The sequence below is a fragment of the Aedes albopictus genome, chromosome 3 (genome assembly GCF_035046485.1).
Source record: "Aedes albopictus strain Foshan chromosome 3, AalbF5, whole genome shotgun sequence".
NCBI classification, from domain to species: Eukaryota; Metazoa; Arthropoda; class Insecta; order Diptera; family Culicidae; genus Aedes; species Aedes albopictus.
In genome coordinates this window covers 299,308,217-299,330,507 of record NC_085138.1, presented here as the reverse complement: position 1 = coordinate 299,330,507, position 22,291 = coordinate 299,308,217, and the positions used below count along the sequence as shown (strand labels likewise).

The 22,291-nt window shown below is 37.9% G+C and overlaps 1 protein-coding gene across 2 annotated transcripts in view; it reads right to left on the bottom strand.

Annotated features, from left to right (window-relative positions):
* LOC109405271 (barH-like 1 homeobox protein) overlaps positions 1 to 2,548 on the bottom strand; it is a 43,176-nt gene extending 40,628 nt beyond the window's left edge. For both annotated transcript variants that reach the window (XR_003893236.2, XM_019678306.3), the window contains exon 1: positions 1,538 to 2,548. Coding sequence is in view for 1 of the 2 variants with exons in the window: in XM_019678306.3 (XP_019533851.3) it covers positions 1,538 to 1,607 (70 nt within the window). In the remaining variant the exon portion in view is untranslated. The remainder of the gene's footprint in view (positions 1 to 1,537) is intronic.
* Between the last annotated feature and the right edge of the window lie 19,743 nt (positions 2,549 to 22,291).

The window sequence follows — 22,291 nt, the reverse complement described above, 5'->3', positions numbered from 1 at the left end:
GAAATAGTTGCATAATGTTCATAATGCAACTCATTTGAGTTGCATTATGAATATTTTGCAACCCAAATGGGTTGTATAATGAAAAAATCATTGCATAAAATTTTGTATGTTACTCGTTGCAAAACTCGATTTTTTCAGCACTTTTCGTATTTATCCAACTCGGCAAGCCTCGTTGGATTAATGTACGACTCGTGCCGAAAAAATCAACTTTTGGCAACTCGTTACATAAATAACTGTTTTGCAACTTGGCACTATAATAATGCATTTTAAACTTGCCGCTTTAGTGTCACTACGGCCTACTTTTCCTCACTATAAAAAGCAATTGCATTATGATTCATAATGCAACTCATTTGGATTGTATGTACAATAGAGTGGGACATCGTTTATATGAAAAAATGAAAAATCCAATGGTATCCCATCAGATCAAAGCTTTTTTGGTCCCATTTCAAGACTCAAATAAGTGTGCAAAATTTGGGCACGATCGGTTATGTCTACGTTTTGCGCATCGCGTTTGAAGTTTGTATGGGGTTTTACATGGGAAAACACACTTTTTTGCATTTCTCTCATAACAAGCTCGAATTTTTCTAAAACCGTGTAACCGATAAAGTGAAAACATAGGCTAGGGTATCCTGAAAAACTTTGTCGAAGACCGCGAAGTGATCTGATGCTTTTGAAAAAAGTTATAGCATTGGCATTACTTGGCGAAACAGCATGATTTTGCTGCTATTGTTATTCCTTTACAAGTTAAAACATAAACACATGCATGCGGTTCGTTGGTTATAACTATTTTCACAAGCATCGGATCGCTTTGCGGTCTTCAACAAAGTTTTTCAGAACATCCTAGGCTATCATTTTACAGTATCGGTTAAAAAGCTTCAGACAAACTTTTTCAACTTATGGCTGAAATGCATAAAAGTATGTTTTGCCATACAAAATCCCATACAAATTTCAATTGCAATGCGCAAAGTGTAGACGCAACCGATCGTGCTCAAATTTTGCACAGATACTCAGGACCCGAAACGGAACCAAAAAAGCTTTGATCTGAGGAAACGGTTCCGATGACCCACACTAGTACAATCAATCATAATGCAATTGTTTGGATAGGTTTGGATAATAACCTGTGTTTCCACGCCAAGAGTTTGAAAATCTGCGACGGTTATGGCACAGCTTGCTTGATTCAAGTTTTGCGTCTAGCTTGATGAAACACGTGGGTGACCCCGTTCAACCACCAGTAAGCATGATAATACTGATGGAAATGATCATACTAAAGTGATTATTTTTTTCTCATTGCAAAATATGTTGTATGCAACTCGTTGCAAAACTCTATTTTTACAGCACTCGTCATATTTATCCAACTCGGCAAGCCTCGTTGGACAAATGTACAACTCGTGCTGTAAAAATCATTATTTTGCAACTCGTTACACAAATAACTATCACACTTGCCAGTTTTCCACATTATGGTTCATAATGCAACTCATTTTGATCGCATTAGCTATTCTAGAGTTATGTACTTCACTTTAATCATAAACATATTTACCAGCGGTTTGTCTGCCCGAAATGAGATCGCCTAATAAATCCCTTATGAAAAACGATTTACTTGATTCCATATTCAAATTTCTTCTACACACTGTTTATGATTCACTAATGCACCTCGGGTATTGCACTAAATTGTATTTTCCTAAACTTCTTCAATTATTATCACACATCGTTCGACTAATAATCCGATTTCGTTTGATTGTTGATCTGCCGTCGCTAATCTTCAGCTTATGCTCCAAAACGCACATCTTCACTAGCAACCCATTGATCCGTCCGGGCGGAAAGCATTTAACACACTAGTATCGCAGCGTGGCCCAAAACGATCTGCCTCCATACGTCGTCGGTAACGGATCTGTCGTCCTTGGTTCCAAAACTGCGACACAAAGGGAGCCAGGCGGTATCAGCGCAACGAAAAGTTTATCCTAAACAGCCTTTAATGCGAAATAAAATGGAAAGCATTATTTTTCCATCAAAACAACTTTTCCGTAACACACTCCCACTTGTTTGCTCAACCGACTTTCCATAATTTATTCATCCAGATCGGGTTCCATTCGTAATACCAACGTAATCCGGCGGCGTGGGTGGCTGGCCACGTTGGTATTGGTGCCTGTTGTGGTGAATATCCTTTATGACTGCGCACAGATTTTTGCATTCTGGTGAGTTTTGCATCACTTCTCGGAGGGAGTACATGTACCCAACCCATCCATTCGGTTGTGGCAATGTCAGCGATGTCAGCATCTCACTGGGTTCGGGAAATCTAGTTTGAACGTTGTACCTATTTACAAAGATTTTTGTCGTGATCAGAGTTGTGGGCTTATTTTAAACGAAAAATCACTGGAAGCAATCAAGTGCGTTATTTATGTTACCTAATATGCTGTGTTGCCTATAAGCAAAACGTTTTACGAATGTAACGTTTGGAAACTCCATAGTGAAAATAGTCTTAATGTGTAATGACTTTATTGGGGCCGGAGGGGTCATGCACGACCCCAAATGATAAATGGCACTATGAAATCATTTTTTCGCTAAAACTGAACTCTCCCGGATAAAAAATTACCATTCATTACATGGTAAATATTATTAACATATGACTGGTTTTATTGTTCACAATAAAACACATAGTAGATATATTGTTACTTTTTACAATAGAAATCAAGCCCATATAGTTCGTACAATAAGTGAACATTAGCTTCATTAGTGACTAATTGATTCGATTGTTTTTCAATAGTTCTATAATAATTTAAAGTTACTATCAGTAAAAATTAATTTAAGTTGTTTTTAAATAGTTGCAAAAGTGTCTGCAAAGTTCTCATGGACTTTTTATTAGAAAGAGTTTATTTCTCAATTACACTTAAAAACAATTCGTAACAAATAAATAACAATAAATATTATTGTTGCTTGGATCATGTTTGTATAATCAAATACAAAATCACTTGACATATTTTTTTATAGTTTTCGTTTTGAATTTGAGTTCAGTAGATGTTTCGGTTATCGAATGTTATTCGCTAAAACTTCAACGACTGACAGACGTCAAGCCGTGTTGGCAGAGGAAGCTCTCAATGAATAACTGAGGAAGTACTTATAGAAAACTAGCTGAAAAGCAGGTTTAGCCAAGTGAGAATGTTAGGACAAGAAAAAGATGAACAATGATTTTTCTAATGTTTTCCAATAAATTAAAGGAATTCAGTAAATAGTAAACTGCCATTGATAACAATACAAATACAATTAATACCGATGTTAAAATAAACATGCAATAATATTTGTTGTTATGTAAACAGATTTCGCCTTTGAAAACCCAAAGAATTCATACTTCTCGGTAACATTTTCTCCAGCATTTACAGATATTAATGGCCCAGGTAATGGCCACATGAATTGTGAACGATTTATGGTATGGATCATACGACCTGAGGTCTGACTTGTGATATTTGGCAGTTATTTGAAAAGATTGAAGCTAGATCTTATCAACAGCTGCCAAGCAATACATACCAGACAGACATCAGAGCTTTTGATTCTTATCATAAAATGTGCATATCATTCTGGCGACCGTTAGTGCTCGTAAATGCTGGATATAAATGTTAGCGGGAAATATAAATTCTATGGATTTTCAAAAGCGAAAACTGCTTACAAATAACAACAAATATTATTGTATTTTTATTGTAACAACGATTCATTTGACGCCATTCAATTAATTGTATTTGTATTGTAAAAACAATGAAAAAACATTAAGATATATTGTTTTCTTTTGAAAATTGCCCTAAAAATGTCTCATAAAACACAATACATTCTATTGTTTTTCGCGAAAAAGTGCATGAAAATTTTCTCAAAATTTTATGGTTAAGATACATAACGACCACCATTTTTTATTGTAAAAGTGCCATTTACCATTCGCCGAATAGTATAGAACAATAGGGGTGATGGTGAGTGTACCGTGTAAATTACAATACGTTTAATGGTGAATATTGTTCGAAAAAATGGTGTTGTAACAATAAAATTTATCGTATTTTTATGATACTTTTTATCAGGGCTGTCTTGGGCAAAGTCATTCCGGACTACATACTAAAAATATTGAGGTTTGAGACATGATCTTGAGAATACTTATACCACACTTATACGCTTAATACGATTCATGTAAAATTTGCATTTGAAAAAAAATGCAGAAAAGGGAAATTTTCCATTCAATATTAAATCGCAATGAGAAGAGCCAAATTGTGCTCAGCAATTTTAGACGCAAAAGGAGATTGGAAAAACTTTATTCAGTGTTGATGCGACAAATTATAATTTTCCCATAATAAGTTGATCTATTCTGCTTTATGTTAACCCCGCACTGAGGTCCAGTTTTGGGAAAAGCTGACAGAAACTCAATGTTTGAACATGTACCTATTGAGTTACAGTATATAGAGCACTCGTCTATACACCCGATTCTTTTTTGCACGGGTCAGGTTTTTGCTATAACTCTGTTAATTTTCAACCGATTCTCATGAAATTTTGTACACATGTTGGCACTATTAGTACTATCCGTACACAAAATCTCATGAGAATCGGTTGAAAATTGACTGAGCACTGAGTTATAACAAAAACCAGACCTGTGCAAAACAAAAAATAATCGGGTGTAATGTCATGATCATTGAATAGCTTTTAAGAAATTTGAAAATATTGATTTTGTATCTTGTTACGATACTGAGTAGCTGCTGATGGAAAAATATTGCATTTTTGATAATGAACATACACGAGTTTAAACGAGTGCGAAGAGCTGCCAAAACATTAGTACCATGGTAATATGTATATAGTCAAATTGTTTAAAAAACAGTTATTTTGTTCGGACTTCATTCGAAGAAATTGAAAAATAATTAAAATGCCATAAAAATGAAATTGAGATCTTAATAATATTGGAACTTAATTCATTTAGACTAAAACTAGCAGACTACTATGATTTGGCAATTTTCGCCAGGTATTTCAAATCTGGACCACTATGCACCACATGAATTTGAAATGGTCTGATTTGATGAGATTGCTTTGATCACGATTTTATTCTCTTGCATTTATGAATACTTCGACCATTTCTTCACTTTAAATCTTACCCTTAGTGAGGGTGTCATTGGGCCAATATTTTAGCTTTAAATCAATGTTGAATTCAGTAGACACGTTCAGTTTTATGTTATTTAGGATTGTTTAAAGTATAAATGCTTCAACTTTAATTTTGACAATAATATAGCCTAATTGAAATTGGCCCAATTTTACCCCTTCTAGGGGGTGACATTGGGCCAAACACGAAAAGTTTGTTTGTTCAATGTGAGAAAATATCGCTTGCAAATCAAAACTATTGAATATACAGATTAGTCACTGTAAAATAACATCACAGACAAATAAACGTGAAAGTTTAACCACATTCATTGTAAACGATCAATGATCCATTACAATACATCCGCTATACCTTATTAGATATAACTCCAAATAGCATTCTGAAAACACGAAAGTAATATTTTCTTATCGTCTACCTAGAAACTGATATGCGTGCATTTTTAATTTAGCTTGAATCTTACATTTATTTCTGAAACAAACACCGTATTTCCCATAAAATATGAATACTCTCAGTTGTTGTAATTCACATTTGTAGGGTTCTCGTACTGACCGGTGTTCAGCTTTTTCTACTGGGCATTTTAAAATGACGATTTTGTACAGAACGCTTAACCATGATGTTCACATCACGTTTTCTTAATGGAAAATCAACAAAATGTGACTTTTTCTACAGCAGATGGTCAACGCAAGTCATATTTACCAAATACTATCCACTTTTTGATAATCACTTTCACCGACTGGCGGTGAATCGATCGCGTTCGGCATTGTCTCGCGTGGAAACACAAACAACAGATGCGTGGGTGTTTAGCATTGTGTTCTCCTTAGTTGCCATGCCAATTAATAGCTTGTGTAGGGTGAGTTTTGAGGCACAATAGATCGCGTTTGTCGTCCAAGGTTTAGATGGATATTTCTTCGCGAGCGCATGGTTAATCGCGAATCAAAACATTACATTCGTTTACCCCGACGAAATCCTCAACACATCTCCCTGTCCCCTGTCCAAACTCCTAGTGATTTCTCGTAGTAACGCAGAGATTTCCTCGGTTATTGGCCTAAGCGAGATTCAAGTCATCACTTGCTTCCCTATCATCAATTGACATGCATTTGCATTCGGACGCGGCCGGCGCTGGTATTGCTCATTGAAAAGTATTGGGATTCCAGCATTTACACAATGAGGAGAAAGCTAATCCCAAGCATCATGGTTCTTTGTGTAACTACAGTTGTCCTAGCAATAACAGAGGAGCAACCGCAGGCGGTCAATCATGCTCATGCTCATGCTCGAATGTCATCCCGACTGGCGGTACCCAACATTTACCAGGCTATCGAAAAAGCCACGATTTGATTTATCGCTCACATTGATTTTGTTCACTTTCATAAATAATTCCACTATTTGATGTGCCGCTTCCGCATTGGTTTGGTTCAATTTTACGTTTGACAACTTCCGGCGGACACCTGGAACCGATTCCATGACACTACTGGATGTCCCAGATATTGTTTATGACTTTTTTCTTGTCAACTGTTCATCAAGCTGCCTAAAAAGCCGCGAATTGATGTGTTGCATGGGGAGCATCCATTAAGTATGTCACGCTGAAATTGGGAATTTTGGATCCCCCATCCCCCCTTCGTACGGGGTTTTCCTATACTTATTACATTGCTTGTCACACTTTAAAAACCCTCTCCCCTCCCCCTAGGATTGTGACGTACTTAATGGTTGGCCCCATGCATGATTGTGATTCACTTCTATATTTCTAGACGAACATATGAAAAGGGCCTACCTGCTCTTTGTAAACAAACATGTTTCTGTCTCTGTAGAGCCCATCAGCATCCACCCACGCACATCAACACGCTTAACAGATAGCTTGAAAAACACTCTGATAAGGGTGTTGATGTGCGTGGGAGGATGCAGATGGGCCCTACAGAGACAGAAACATGTTTGTTTACAAAAAGCCGATAGGCCCTTATCAAATGTTCGTCTAGATTTTACCATTTCCAGCGGGCACTTGTTACCTGTTCTTCACCACTACCGGTTCTCCCAAATATGCGTCTGATACTTTTTGCCGACAAACTGTTAATTATGTTATTGAACAAACCGCGATTTAGTGTGTCGCATGCATAGGTTCGGGTCACTTTTATATTTGACCACTTAAAACGAGACACTCAAAATCGGTTCCCGGGCAGAATCTGTTGCCCCAAATTTGGTCTGAGACAATTTACTTGCTAACCGTTCATCAGGCTACCGAAAATGCTGCCGTTTGATGTGTTGCATGCATGAGTTTGGTTCACTCCTATATTTGGCCACTTCCGGTGGGACATCCGGAACCGGTCCCGGAACACAACCGGTTTAGCTGTGGTTATATTATCAAAAAAACCGCACTCTGATGTGTTGTATGGGGTTTGGTTCACTTTTATATTTGGTCACTTTCGTCGGAACATCCGGAAAAGGTTCCGGAACACTACCGGTTCAGATATGGTCTAAAACTGTTGGTTGCATGAGTTTGGTTCACTATTATATTTGGCCACTTCCGGCAGGACATCCGGAACTGGTTCCGGAACACTACCGGTTCAGATATTGTCTGATACTATTTTTCTGCTAATCGTTCATCAGGTTACCGAAAATGCCGCTGTTTGATGTGTTGTATGAATGGGTTGTGTTCACTTTTATATTTGGCCATTTCCAACGGGACTTCCGGAACCGGTTCCGGAACACTACTGGTTCAGATATGGTCTTAGACTATTTTCCTGCTTACCGTTCATCAGATAATCGAAAATGCCCTGGTTTGATGGGTTGCATGCATGGCTTTGTTGCATTTTCATGTCTGGCCCCTTCCAGGGGTACCGGTCCGGAACACCTAAAGGACCATAACTCCGGAACGGCTGGACCGATCTGAACCATTTTCAATGGGAAACAATAGGACCAGATTACGCGTCGAATGAACCGTCGGTCATTAAAATCGGTTGAGGTTTACTGCCAAAAAGTTATGTGAGTTTTTTTGTCCACACACATACACACAGACATCACCTCAATTCGTCGAGCTGAGTCGATTGGTATACCCGAGTAGAGGAAAAGAGCTCAATAATAGCATATTTTGATATGGAGATCAAAAAGTGATATGGGCTCGATTGACATATATAAGAGATTGACATATATAAGAGATTGACATATATAAGAGATTGACATTATAAGAGATAAAAGATCTAAAAATAAAATCAAAAATTTACTCCTGGAACATCATCATCAAATCATATTTAGATTTTGTAAGATCTAACCAATAGCAGCGAGCTATTCGTATGATCTTGAAATATCAAATTTTGATATTGTTCAGATGTTCCAGGAACATTTTTCAGATATTATTTTCAGATCTTTTATCTCTTATATCAATCAAACCAATATCATGTTTTGATCGTCAGTATTTTACCTCTACCCGGGTATATGACTCGACTCTCCGGTCCTTCTTTCAAAAAGTCATTTTTGGAGTGAACATATAGCCTTTCCAGTACATATAGTGTACGAGAAAGGCAATAAAAGATAGTAGCGTTAAATGCAGATTTTGGATATGGTTTACGTTTATGCCTACGTTTTTGAACAGTAAATATTTATCAATATGGATCAGTTTTTCATATCTTGGAATACCTTGGTAGTTCCAAACTGTCCTGAGAATCTGTCCCTAAAATCTACCGGATTAACTTTGTTCGTTTTAGCAAACATATTGTAACATTTCATAATCTGCGGAATTTCGCATTGAAACACCTATGAACCACCGACGAACCGACGTGACAGCTAGAACAAATAAATTCAAATTTGTTGTCCGCGACGCCATGATGAAAAATAAGCGAACACTATCGCCACCTCTATAACGGCCCGCGATGGTTTGGTAGCTCGACACCGAACCCCCGTGTGTTCATATAAGAAACGGTTCGCGTCTGCGCTGATTTGACAGAAGCGATCGCTCGCTTCGGTGGTCGACCGTTAAATTGGGGGGGGGGGACACTTTTGAATCACCACTGTCACGTCGGTTCGTCGGTGTATGAACCTCCATGAAAACTCACTTGAGAGCCAATAAAGTTCCCTAAACGCCCTGCGATGACTTGAAACACCTCGATCCGCTCCCGAGTAATCCTACTTGGACACCGATTTGAAAAAAAAAACTTCCTAGAAGCTCGCTTCTGTTTCAAATATGGTTGCATTATCGAACAAAAGGAAGGGTGACTATTTGAATTCACCGCTTCTTTCCAAAAAAGTGCACTGAAATAAATTTTGTTGTGGAAACTACCGATTCCATAGTAAAATTACTAACCGTACCTATGATTCTCAACCGACAACAATTTCCAGTTAATTCTACTAAAACACTGTCAACTTAACTAGCAGTGCAGTTAACATTACTGAAAATAATCTTAATTTAACAAATGAGCATTGTATTTTTAACCACACTGTGTTGTAAAATGCGTGTCCAGGAAAAATTAACAATGTTTTGTTGTTGAGACGACAACGCTTTTAGTTGAATTTACTACAATGCATTGTAATTTAAAGCATATTTCAGTTACCTTTACAGATTTTGTTGTCGGTTGAGAATCATAGGTACGGTTAGTAATTTTACTATGGAATCGGTAGTTTCCACAACAAAATTTATTTCAGTGTGGGTTTCAAAACTGTTCGTTTACTTCTTATAAAATAACTGTTTCGGTTGAATATTTCGTTGAAATGAGTAATGCATATGAAACGCTAAAAAAATCTCGGACAGCAAATCGAAGGTGCCTCTAGCCTGGGCACTTTGATTCTTGCTAAAAAGCAACCTTACTGAGAACAAGCATACATTTTTCACATGCAACAGGATTTGTTTAAGGTCGTATTAAAAGGTCTGTCCAGTGTTGGTAAAACGCCTGACGAGATCAAAAAACGTAATTAACATATTGCTTGCATTTTCGCCACTTCAAGCAATTTAAATGAAAATAGAACCCGCTCTCGACCCGGGTTCGATTCCCGTTCCGGTCGGGACAATTTTCTCGACTTCCTGGGCATAGAGTACCATTGTACCTGCCTCACAATATACAAATTCATGCAATGGCAGGCAAAGAAAAGCCCATCAATTAATAACTGTAGAAGTGCTCAAAGAACTCTAAGTTGAAGCTACACTGAACGAAAATCCCATCCCGAAATCGACTGATTTGTCCGACCATCCAGTCCAAATTAGCAAAATCGTGTTTTCGAATGACGAATCAGTCATACGGCAATCATCCTAAAAAGCGGATGACGACCATCTTATTCGCGTATGAGTCGACGCACGCTATGTGAATGAATATTAGTTGCAGAGCGAAGGCAACACAGATGCACCGAATTTATTCATCGATAGCGTAACAAGTTCCTTGTTCTTTATACCCGCGACATTGACGAATTGCGTTGCATGTCTTATTTCTGGACATGACACATTTTTGAAATGGGTGTTCGCGAGGGCACCCTGACCACTAAGCAAATCATTTTTGAGAAGGGAAGCGGATATATGATTGATATCAATCGCTAAAAAACAAGGTTGCTCGACCATATGGTCGACATTCCATTTCCATATCGCTGTCATCCGATTTTAGGATGACATCATTCGGTCGGTGGACCATACGGTTTCCGACCGAATGTCGTTAAGGGGCGCGATCGTATCGCCTCTCAGTCGATCTTGGGCGGGGGTTTCCGTTCAGTGTAGGCAGGCCAACCCGGATAAAAAATACAATAGAAAAACATAGGATTCTAATGTAACAGTACCATTGAAAACCATGCTCTCACAATAGAATTCAATGTTAAAATAACAATAGAATCGAATGTTTCTAATAATAGAATCAAATGTGAATGAGCATTTCACATTGAATTGTATGGGTTGTTAAGTATCGTAACAATACAAAAAATGACTTTTTTCCATACTAGTTTTTTCACAAGACAGAAGCTCTCTCTCTCTCTCTTCTAGGCGTAACGTCCTCATTGGGACAAAGCCTGCTTCTCAGCTTAGTGTTCTATGAGCACTTCCACAGTTATTAACTGAGAGCTTCCTCTGCCAATGACCATTTTGCATGTGTATATCGTGTGGCAGGCAGGCTTGACAGAAACTCCCTCGCGAGAAAATGAGGAAGTGATTTTGGCGATTTTCTGAGGAGTGAAAATAAAACTCAGAAATCACAACGCAAATCCTCAACAGCACCGAGCGCGAGCTTGCCGCGCAGCGAGGAGTTCGTCCAACACTCATAATTGCTTGTTGTGTTTCTCACGTCCACTCACACTCAAAAAGCTCTCGCGAGTTCCACTCCCATACAAAGAAAGACTCTCGAAGCGAAAATCGCACTCAAAAACCCGAAATAATCATCGGCTCTTTTTTCGTTCCCTTCTTCCTCGCTCAGTTTTTATTGCCTCTCTGTTTGGGGTTCGTTCGCTCCCTCGCGACGAGGCAAAAGCAAAACACCGCTCTAGAGCATGTTGCAAAACTCTTTTGATTTTGAGGAGGATTATCAAGCCTGGTGGCAGGCACGAAGATACTCTATGCCCAAGGAAGTCAAGGAAATTTCTTTTACGAAAAGATCCTGGACCGACCGGGAATCGAACCCGTCACCCTCAGCATGGTCATGCTGAATACCCGTGCGTTTACCGCCTCGGCTATATGGGCCCTACACGCTAAGATCAGTTTACCCATAAATGAGTAGTTGATTTACCCATATTTGGGTTTCATATTCATTACCCATATTATGGGTAGAACATACTGAGAAAAAGCGGTAAACAATACTCATATTGTTGGTAAAGTGAGTTAACTCAAATATGGGTAAACGTGGTTTACCCATATTTGGATGAAAATTTTCTTGTCAGTCGCGATAAGTAGTTTGTTAAAAGCAGTGGCTGGAAGGAGGAATTCGCAAGTCCGCCATGATCATCGACGGAAGAATTACACGGAACAGCGGCCGCCGCTGCCCGGCAATGGATTTTGAAAGAACGTTCCGGTTAGGATCATCCGAGAGGTGAGTGTTACAGCTTAGGGTCTTACCATAGACTAATTTCTTACCGAGAGGGAAATTTTCTGGACTTAACCACCAATTTTTTTTTTCAGATAATATTTACGTTGACCGTCGATCGCAGCAAGGAAAGGGACATCCGGCCCCTAAAGCGAAAGATACACAATGAGATGTTTTTCGTACCCAGTACCACCGTTGCCAACGTTCAGTCGGAATATTCGCAACTTCGACGCTGTCCTCATGGAACAACGAAGTGCACGCACACCAACCGGCCGTCGTGTCTAAGACATCTTCCCGTTGGCTCCGATTCCACGCGATGGCATTCCGCCGCAGCGTCGTATATCGTGAGATCTTCGCCACCACCCCGAGACCCACCTCATCCGATGTACTAGGCTAGGTACGAGGAGGATTGACCACAGCACTGATGCGAGCGGACGCGCAATTTTATCGAATCAATATTTTTTTTCTATTGCTGTATTTATATGTATTCGTGTTGAAAATTAGAATAAAGCTTCTTGTTTCTTTTTAATTTATTTTCTCCGCGCATTTTTTAAATTTATTTGAATAATAAAAATTAAATAAGCATAAATTTCAGATAGAAAACATTTACTCAAATATGCGTAAAATTTAACCAAAATCAAATATTTATATATGGGTAAATATTACCTATATGTTTCATATATCCCCATTACTCAAATATGGGTAATGGGGCTTTACCCATAAAATGAGGTTGTGCACTTTTCGGCGATTATGGGTAAACTTTACTCATATTTGGGTAAACTGACCTAAGCGTGTATAGCGAGACAGAAGCTTCTAATGTAAATGAAATGTTGGTAATACCGATACGTGCACGTATCATGGTATCAAATATACAGAAGATTTTTATGTATTTGTATTGTTTTGAACAGTTAAATAAGCCGAGAGCATGCTGTTTTAAACTATGATTTTACATTAGATTCAATGATTTGTGGATGGATTTCTAATGTGATACAGAAGATTCTTATGCTTTCGAATTGTTTCAAACAATGAAATGCTCATTTCATTTATTTAGTTAACATCAAATTCATGATAATACTGAATCAACAATTTGCCGCCATAATACTCGATTTGCAGCTGCAGCTCTCCAACGTCGGTCACGCCCAACACTCGCCAGATCACGCTCCACCTGGTCCGCCCATCGTGCTCTCTGCGCTCCACGCCTTATTGTACCAACCGGATGGTTAGCAAACACCAACTTTGCAGGGTTGTTGTCCGGCATTCTTGCAACATGCCCTGCCCACCGTATCCTTCCGGCTTTGGCTACCTTCTGGATGCTGGGTTCGCCATAAAGTGCAGCGAGCTCGTAGTTCATCCTTCTCCGCCACACACCGTTCTCCTGCACGCCGCCGAAGATCGTCCTTAGCACCCGTCGCTCGAAAACTCCGAGTGCTTGCATGTCCTCCTCGAGCATCGTCCACGTCTCGTGCCCGTAGAGAACCACCGGTCTTATTAACGTCTTGTACATGGTACATTTGGTGCGGGGGTGAATCTTTTTTGACCGCAGTTTCTTCTGGAGCCCATAATAGGCACGACTTCCACTGATGATGCGCCTTCGTATTTCACGGCTCACGTTATTGTCAGCCGTTAGCAAGGAACCGAGGTAGACGAATTCTTCTACCACCTCGAAAGTATCCCCGTCTATCGTAACATTGCTGCCAAGGCTTGTCCTGTCTCGCTCAGTCCCACCTACCAGCATGTACTTTGTCTTAGCCGCATTCACCACCAGTCCGACCTTTGCTGCTTCACGTTTCAGGCGGGTGTACTGTTCTGCCACCGTTCCAAATGTCCTAGCAATAATATCCATGTCATCCGCAAAACATACAAATTGGCTGGATTTCGTGAAGATCGTACCCCGGCTGTTGAGCCCGGCTCGTCGCATAACACCTTCCAGGGCGATGTTGAATAGTAGGCAGGAAAGTCCATCACCTTGTCGTAGTCCCCGTCGAGATTCAAATGAACTGGATAGTTCACCCGAAATCCTTACGCTGTTCTGCACACCGTCCATCGTTGCTCTTATCAGTCTAGTCAGCTTCCCGGGAAAGCTGTTCTCGTCCATAATTTTCCATAGCTCTGTGCGGTCGATACTGTCGTATGCCGCTTTGAAGTCGAAATGCTGAAATGCTCAGTAAACGTATTGTTTTGTTTGGGTGATTTTATTTATGGTTCCACATTTGATTCAATTGTTTTGAAATTGTTTTCTATTGTGAAGCAGAACATACTGTTTGTACTGTTTTTACAATGAATTCAATTGTTTGGGTATGGTTTTCTATTGTGATACAGAAGATTCTTATGTTTTCGAATTGTTTCAAACAGTGAATCGAACGGTAAACGTATTGTTCTGAATAGTGATTTTACTACTGGTTCCACAATTGATTCAATGGTATGGGAATTGTTTTCTATCGTGATTCAGAAGATTCTTATGTTTTTAAATTGTTCTAAACAGTGAAATGTACGGTAAACGTGTTGCTTTGAGCAGTGACTTTATTACTGGCTCCACGTTAGATTCAATTGTTTTGGAATTGTTGTCTATTGTGATGCAGAACATACTATTTTGCACTAGTTTTACAATAAATCGAATGGGTTGGAAATTGTTTTCTATTGTGAAACAGAAAATTCTAACTTCAACCTCTAAGTTTAACTTTACAAAAAATATAAACTGCCTGAGCAAATCCTGAATGAAGCGAAATTGAACTATTATTATGCATTTGGATTAGAATCTTGTATATTTTAAGCTAAATTTCAAAAAACAGATCGATCAATTATCAAATATTTGGATCACTCATGTAGTAAATCGACTAATGTTTAATTGCATTGATGGTTGAAGCTTAGGCTCCCATGCCCAACAGCCAGATAACTGGGTTTAGCAGACTAAGCATTATATGTGGCAACACTATAAGCGGCATGATGGAACCGTGCCTACGCGCGCTAAGTGTTATTGAACCACTAATGTAGTTACATTTATTGGGTGATGAGGTAAAAAAGTAACATTACAGCGCGCTTAACCTTTTTTGTAGCACTTAAAAATATTCGATATACTACAGCTTGAATATATATTAGAAGTTCGTTCGAAGCGTTCAAATGGTACATTTGTGAGTCGTTTTAAAACTCGTTTGTTATTTACGAATGATTGCATGAAATTTCGTTACATTTGTATCATGCATGCGTTCCAGGTTTGAAGAGCGAATCAATATTAGAAAAAATCTCTTCTCAGCGCTCCTAGTTCTCGTCCATGCAGCGATTAGTCCTAATCGTGCGCATTCCCTCGACCGCAATGCGATCGATCAAGCTGTGAGCTAACAGCTCCAGCACAGGCTTCATGTCCTTGCGACTGCTAAAGTGAGATCTAAGGCCTAGATCCAGCTTTCCTCGTTTGCCATAATGACGGATGCCATAATATTTTTGGCAAGATATGTACCCTGCACTGAACTGATAATTAAGAAAATGGATTTATAAAATATTCGTTTCATTGTTAATCTGTCTTAGGGGAATTCTGGTAATTTGGACAGACCGGTTCGCGTATATACTTTGCACACTTCCGTTTGATTTTGCCATAAATCCCACTCCCGACAATTCTACTCATTATAAGTATTTCAGCCATAAACTTTTTCATAAGAGTATTTCTTCTGTACATAGACTTTTCTTCTAGTCTAACAGTTATACTCACTATAAGCATTACAGCTTATAAATCTTTCACCGAAGATTTTTTCTTCTTCTAAACATAGGCTGTTCTCTCTTGTTTTAGTGTTCTACTCACTATAATGCCCAAATCAGAGATTTTTCCTTCTTTTCCTTCTGTTCTTTCTAGTTTAACTATTCTACACATTATAAGTATTACAGCCATTAATTTTTGCATACGAGTTTTTTCCTTCTTCTGAACATAATTGCTATAAAATTTTTCATCGGAAATTTTTCCTTCTTTTGAAAATAAGCTGTTCTTCTTTCATTATAAAGATTACAGCCATCAACTTTTTCATCAGAGTTCCTTCTTTTTCTGAACATAGGCTGTTTTACTCATATACGTATTACAGCTATCAACTTTTTCATCTGAAATTTTACTTCTTCTAAACTCTTTCTAATTTAACTGTTCTGTTTCACGGCGGTAGTCTATTGCTGCTCTTTCTAGTTTAAATGTTTTACTCATTATGAGGATTACAGCCCTCAACAGAGTTTTCATTCTTCTGAACATAGGGTGTTTTTTCGTAATACTACTTTTATACTCACGGCTAACAACTTTTTCATCGAAGATTTTTCCTTCTTTTAAACATAGGCTGTTCTTTCTAAGTTTTAGAGAACTCGATTCAGTTGCTCTTGATCTTGTTAATCATGTTCTTACTGGAGCTCTGATTTTGTGCCCGGTGTAACTATAATTTAGACTTTGAAACGCGAAAAACTATTAGTGTGTTTATTCAAATAATCATTCAAAGCCAATCAAAAACTTCGTCTGAACCCGCAATTCATTCAAGTCATCTGTCAAATGAGATGAATTCAATTCAGTTTGCTCTACCGTGAAGTTACAACGTTTTGACGCCTTTTTGGTCAGATTTTCTACTATAACTTGTAAATTCAACCGTAAACCCTCAAATATTATTGCATATTCGGATTCTTTGTAAAATTTCTAATAAGTATGATCTGTTGATCAGTTAGTTTTCATCGGAAAAGTAAGCCAAAAATGGGAATTAGTAGCGTGACGTTACAACGAAAACTAACTGTTCAACAGATTTAACTCATTGGATATTTTACAAGGAATCCGAGTGTGCAAAAATATTTAAGGGTTTACGGTCGAATTTACGAGTTATAGTGAAAAATCTGACCAAAAAGGTGTCAAAACGTTTTAACGTCACGGTAGAATGTGTCATTATACCAAAATTGAGCGTCTTCCAATTTCTTTTCTTAAAACTTGACCTCTGTACGTCCCGTAGAATCATGGTGTGGAATTTGTATGTGTTTTGGAAATAGTCGTCTGACTCCTGAGCTTGAAGGAATAGAAGCGCCCGTCTGGCGAATTGGGAGTCGTGAGTTCGAGTCTCACCGGAGTACGTGGATTCATAATTCAAATCTCAATTTGTTCATCGAGCATATTTTTCTGTTGTGCACATGGATGTTAAAGCATTTTCAACAGTGTTATTTCCTACAAGGCTTGGTCAGCCAAAGCTTCTTAGGATTACTTTGACAAAATTGTTTGGCTAATTGGAAGTTCCTTCGCCAATAAGCCTCTTTACGAAACTACTATAGTATTGATATTGATAATGAACTACACATGTAAGCTACCTCCTGTCAAATAATCATTCTATGTATACCTTAAAATTTCATTCCGAAAAAAAATTGATTATTATCTCAAAAAATCAGTTTTTGCTTTTTGTTTTCTTAATTTATTTTTTTTAATCCTTATCGGTAACTCCTTCACAATTGCCTTGGAAATTTATCTTGAAGTTTGCAATTTATTTATTTTTTAATGTTTTTGTGACAAGTTTAATTTTTATTTTCAATAAATATGATAAATTTCGAAATTGTTCGGGAAATCCATTTGGATTTTTTTTCTGTAATTTTTTTAAGGTGAAAACACGGAGAAACAAACGTAACACTTAGAACAAATTTCATTAAAAACATCGTCACGAAAACGTAATCGCCCAATGCTGAACGTACTGTGTTTGGCCGGGCCACCACTAGGTGGCGGTAATGAGCAAACGTCAAACAGGGGCTAAAACGATGCCAGCGCCACGAGTGGTCAATTGAACAACTACTGAATATTTGAATCTACCGTTAAAAAGGTGGTCGATGGGAAGCGAACAGAGTGTGACATCTGTGTTTCTCTGTGGTGAAAATATGACGAAGCCACACCTCCAATTTTCAAGAGCACAAATCTGAAGAATCGAATGTCAGTATATGCGCTGAAAAGTTGATCGTTTGGCGCCTTATTTTTTTTAATTTATTTAAGATTATGGAAACAATTTTGCTGTGGAGTCTGAAGGAATTCCCCCCCAAGTAACAATTTTGATTTTATCGAAGTTTTTTAGCGATTCAAAAACCCTAACCATAAAACCATTGATGCCGACTTTAAAATACTCTCGAGCTCCTTTATGATTCCACGATCTGGCTAGTTGGCCCAGCCTTATTATGATCTACAGGACTTCGTATGCAAACCGGCTTAGGATTTTGGGTTGTATCATTGTTTTATCAACCATTTAAATAAAACCATATTCTGACTTGTCGATTATTTGTTTTGATTTTTTTCACTATCAATGTTCGATCTTCAGAATAAATTATGCTTTGTTGTTTATCCAGCCATGAATTGGAAAGATGCCGATCTGGAATTGAGATTTGATTTCCTATTTAATATGTGCACAGAGAACAGACATCCAAGTCCAGTTCCAAAACTGTGTAAGGAATTTAACGGCCATTTGAAACGGCACCACAAGTGGCAACATCGTGGTGGCGCTGCTTTCGCAAAGTTCCCACGCTGTTGTCGATGGTCAATATAAAACTTATCAAGATATGCGTACTCACCACTGACTGTAGCAACTTGCCGCATAGGTGACTCTAGTGTTGTCAACGCTAAAAAAATCGAATCTTAAAACAGCTTTCGAGAAAATTTTCTATAGTCTTGGATGTCTGTTCTCTGTGATATGTGTTAAGAGACATGCCACGGGAAATTTGTGGTGAATGTGACTGTGATAATGACAAAAAATAAGTGCGCCACACAAACTGTGCATTAATAGGAAGTTACATGCATTTAATATACTCGGTGGAATTGGGCGTGAAAAAGGTTTTTTCAACATTATGATAATAATATGACGGAAACGTGTTGAATCGTTAAGTCTGATCTTAAGCGCTGTACGTAAAATCATAAAATTGAGTAATGATTTTTCTGTATTTACATAAATTATCCCGGCTAGGCGACATATTTTTCTGATAAAACTCTATGTTCCTGATGATTTCTCCAATAGGGCTAACCCTCCTAAGGTGGTCATAACTGAGCTTACGATAGAACTAACGGTCTTATCACAGCATTTATTGGTCTATGATACGGCCACGAAATCTTTTGTTGGTTCTAAGCGTTGCCTCACAGTTTTGTTTATTTGTTTACAAAAAGAAATCTCTCCGACAACAACCGCAAATGCAAGTTTTATTGAAATGGCATATAATTAGTGATAAAACCAATTCATGACCACTTGCAAGTATTTAAATGACGATGTTTTTAGCAGAAGTTATATGATAGTTTTAAGGAATGCCAGAGTCGCAAAGTAAAAAATTACCACATAAAACTAGTAAAGAACAACTAGCTTTTTCACATGCTCGTATAAAACCAGGATAAAACATGAACAAATCTTCAAGGCATGCTGATTGTTACTTGGGCCAGCAGAATCTTTTGAAATATATTTGTTAATGTCTTTGCTTTGCATGTTTTGTTTATGGAAAATTTCTTATATCATTCCGCTGCAATTTCCTTTGGAAGTTTCTTTAGAAACTCTTCCAATAATTCTGGACGATCCTTCCTCAATTCCTTTGCCACTTTCGTACTTAGCTTCGGCTATATTGGCATTGGCACCAACATTTCAAATGGGCGTACTGCTTTTTGATACATAAGCTTCTTTGCAAATTATGGATCATATTTTAAATTTTCCTTTTAATCCACTGATACCACTTAACAAAGAAATTGATTATTTTTTTCCGATAGGTGAGGTAGATTGCGTGGGAATGAAAATTTTGTTTCAAAAATCAGTTACGCCCTTTTGAAATGTTGGTGCCCAGTTGCATTTGAAAATCAATCGTTGCTACTCGTGCAAAATCTTGGAATTGAAAAAAAATGTATTTGAATGGTATACATCCTGTATTGGCGTCTAATAGTTAAATTCAAATATTACACCAGCTTACCAAGTGGATACCACAAGCAAACTAGCGTATAACTCCGAATCGTCAATACACATAGCTGGTCCAATTAAAGAACACATTTTCCAACCACTCAGGCCACCACTGTTGAAAAAAAAACTGAAGGAAAATGCGCTCAAGGGGATCGTTAAAATTATCCGAATGAATGAGCAATGTTGAATTATTTCCCTTAATTACTGAGCTGGAAATGATTGCAAGTGGATTTTTTTTTATCTCCCTCGCTTTTCCACGTTATCTCTGTCGTGTCCCCACCGAGCACATCCATTATAAAGCATTTCAATACCAATTAAAAATCCGATTTTCATCGTTTTCCGTACTAGCGACGTATACCTAGCACACGAAGCCAAAGTGCGTTGGTTGTGGGGGGTATGGAAATCAGTTTGCCTGAAAATTGTATAAAAGCTAAACTCTCTTCCCAGCAGCAGCCAGCGGTGCGCTTTTTTACCAACAGACAAATGGGCGTGGTTTGTGAGGGGAGAATGGTTCGACCAATCACAGCAGAGGGAAAGACATCATGAACGTTTGGGGTGATGATGGCAGCGAATATCCACCGCCGTACACCATCGATGCGCAATGGCGCGATGCATGTGTGGTGAGTTTCGTATGCTTACCAGGAGAGTGGTTTGCCTCTTGGTTTTAAGCGAGACGTATTTCAGTATGTTCGGTGCAATACTAGCGAGCAGAAATGGAAGTTGCAGAAACAGTTGTGTCTTTGGTGGATTATTATGTTTACAAGTGAGCATGGACAGAATAATAAAAATGCACTATTATTTGAAACTTGTTTCTTTAGATTTACAACTTTTTAAAATATGTAATTTATTAACATTCAAATAGGGCAGGGGTTTTCAGACATTTCGGCTCGCGGTGCACTTTTTGAAAATAAATCGCTCCACGGTGCACAAGTTCAATATTGGTAAAAAAAATATATATAAATTCGTCGAAAAGCTGTCGTATTTTTCACAGCATTTCCAAGGTGCATACGCTCGTCATTATTTTTTTTTTCCACGAATTATGGCACTGTCTTACGTTTTTTATTACTTATCGGAGCATAGTAGAATGACATAGTTATTCGACTTGGAATATTTCTTGCTTCGGAAGGGCTGAAATCTCTATAATAAAGAAATAATAAATTTCTTGCTCATAATGTTTCTGAAAACTTACAGACAAGATCTTTATAGAAGCGGAATGAAATCTTGAGCTGAATTAGTGGTATTTTGTTTTCAAGAACCTCGAGGAAGTCTTTTGAAGACTACTGTATTATTTCTAGTGTGGTTTTTTATAGACGTTTTTCCAAGACTTCCATCATATTTCTTAAAAATTTCTAGCAAGACACTTGGATTATTTTATTTTATTTTGTCAGAACTTTGGCATATATTGACAATATATTTGGTAAATTCCTTCCAGGCTCTCTTGTCAATTCGGAAGCAGATTTCTATAAAAATCATAAATACGTTATCAGTAGAATTCTTTGTTAACTGACTTTGAGAACAGTGATAGTTCCTTCTCTGGTAGCAAAGCCACAGAAATATTAGTAAGATTTCTTCTGAGTTTTTTTTAACGCATTCATTGAAGATACATTGGAGATGCCTTGTAGGGTGCTTGTAAATATACATTACGAGATCCTGGAAAAAAGAATAATATTTATTTGGAGAGTTTTGGCCAAGATTTTGACAGATTTGTTCCATGATTCTTTGCGAATATCTGAGACGGTTTTTGCTGGATTCGAGTTTAACTCGCCGGCTGGAATAATGGAAATTTTATTCTCAATCCCTTGAAGTATCTTCCAATAGTCCAGTTGTTCTAATTAATTCGAATTATTTTTCATGAAATAGGTAATGAATTTAAATTTAAATTTAAATATGCAAAACTTTTCTGAAGTGCTGCGGTGCACTTGACATGGCTTCGCGGTGCACCAAGTGCACCGCTGTGCACGATCTGAAAACCGCTGAAATAGGGTATATGTACCATTCCTTGGCCTAATTTGCAAACCGCCTTGACAATTTTGACCATATCTCATGAATTAATAGCACTAGAAATAATATGTTGATCATATTACACACTCTAGGTAATTCTTGTTTCACCAATTGGAAGTAAACTAACGTAAATATTCAAGAATTTACTTTATTAAATTGAAAGTTTCGATGCGATGGTATGCAACGTTGGTCTATGGTACAAAAATTGGCCTATTAGTGGATACAACGTTGGCTTATTGCTTATTATCTCATTTTTTCAATATTTCTGCTGAAGTATTATCACTGTTTGTTCACCAATCTTACTTGTA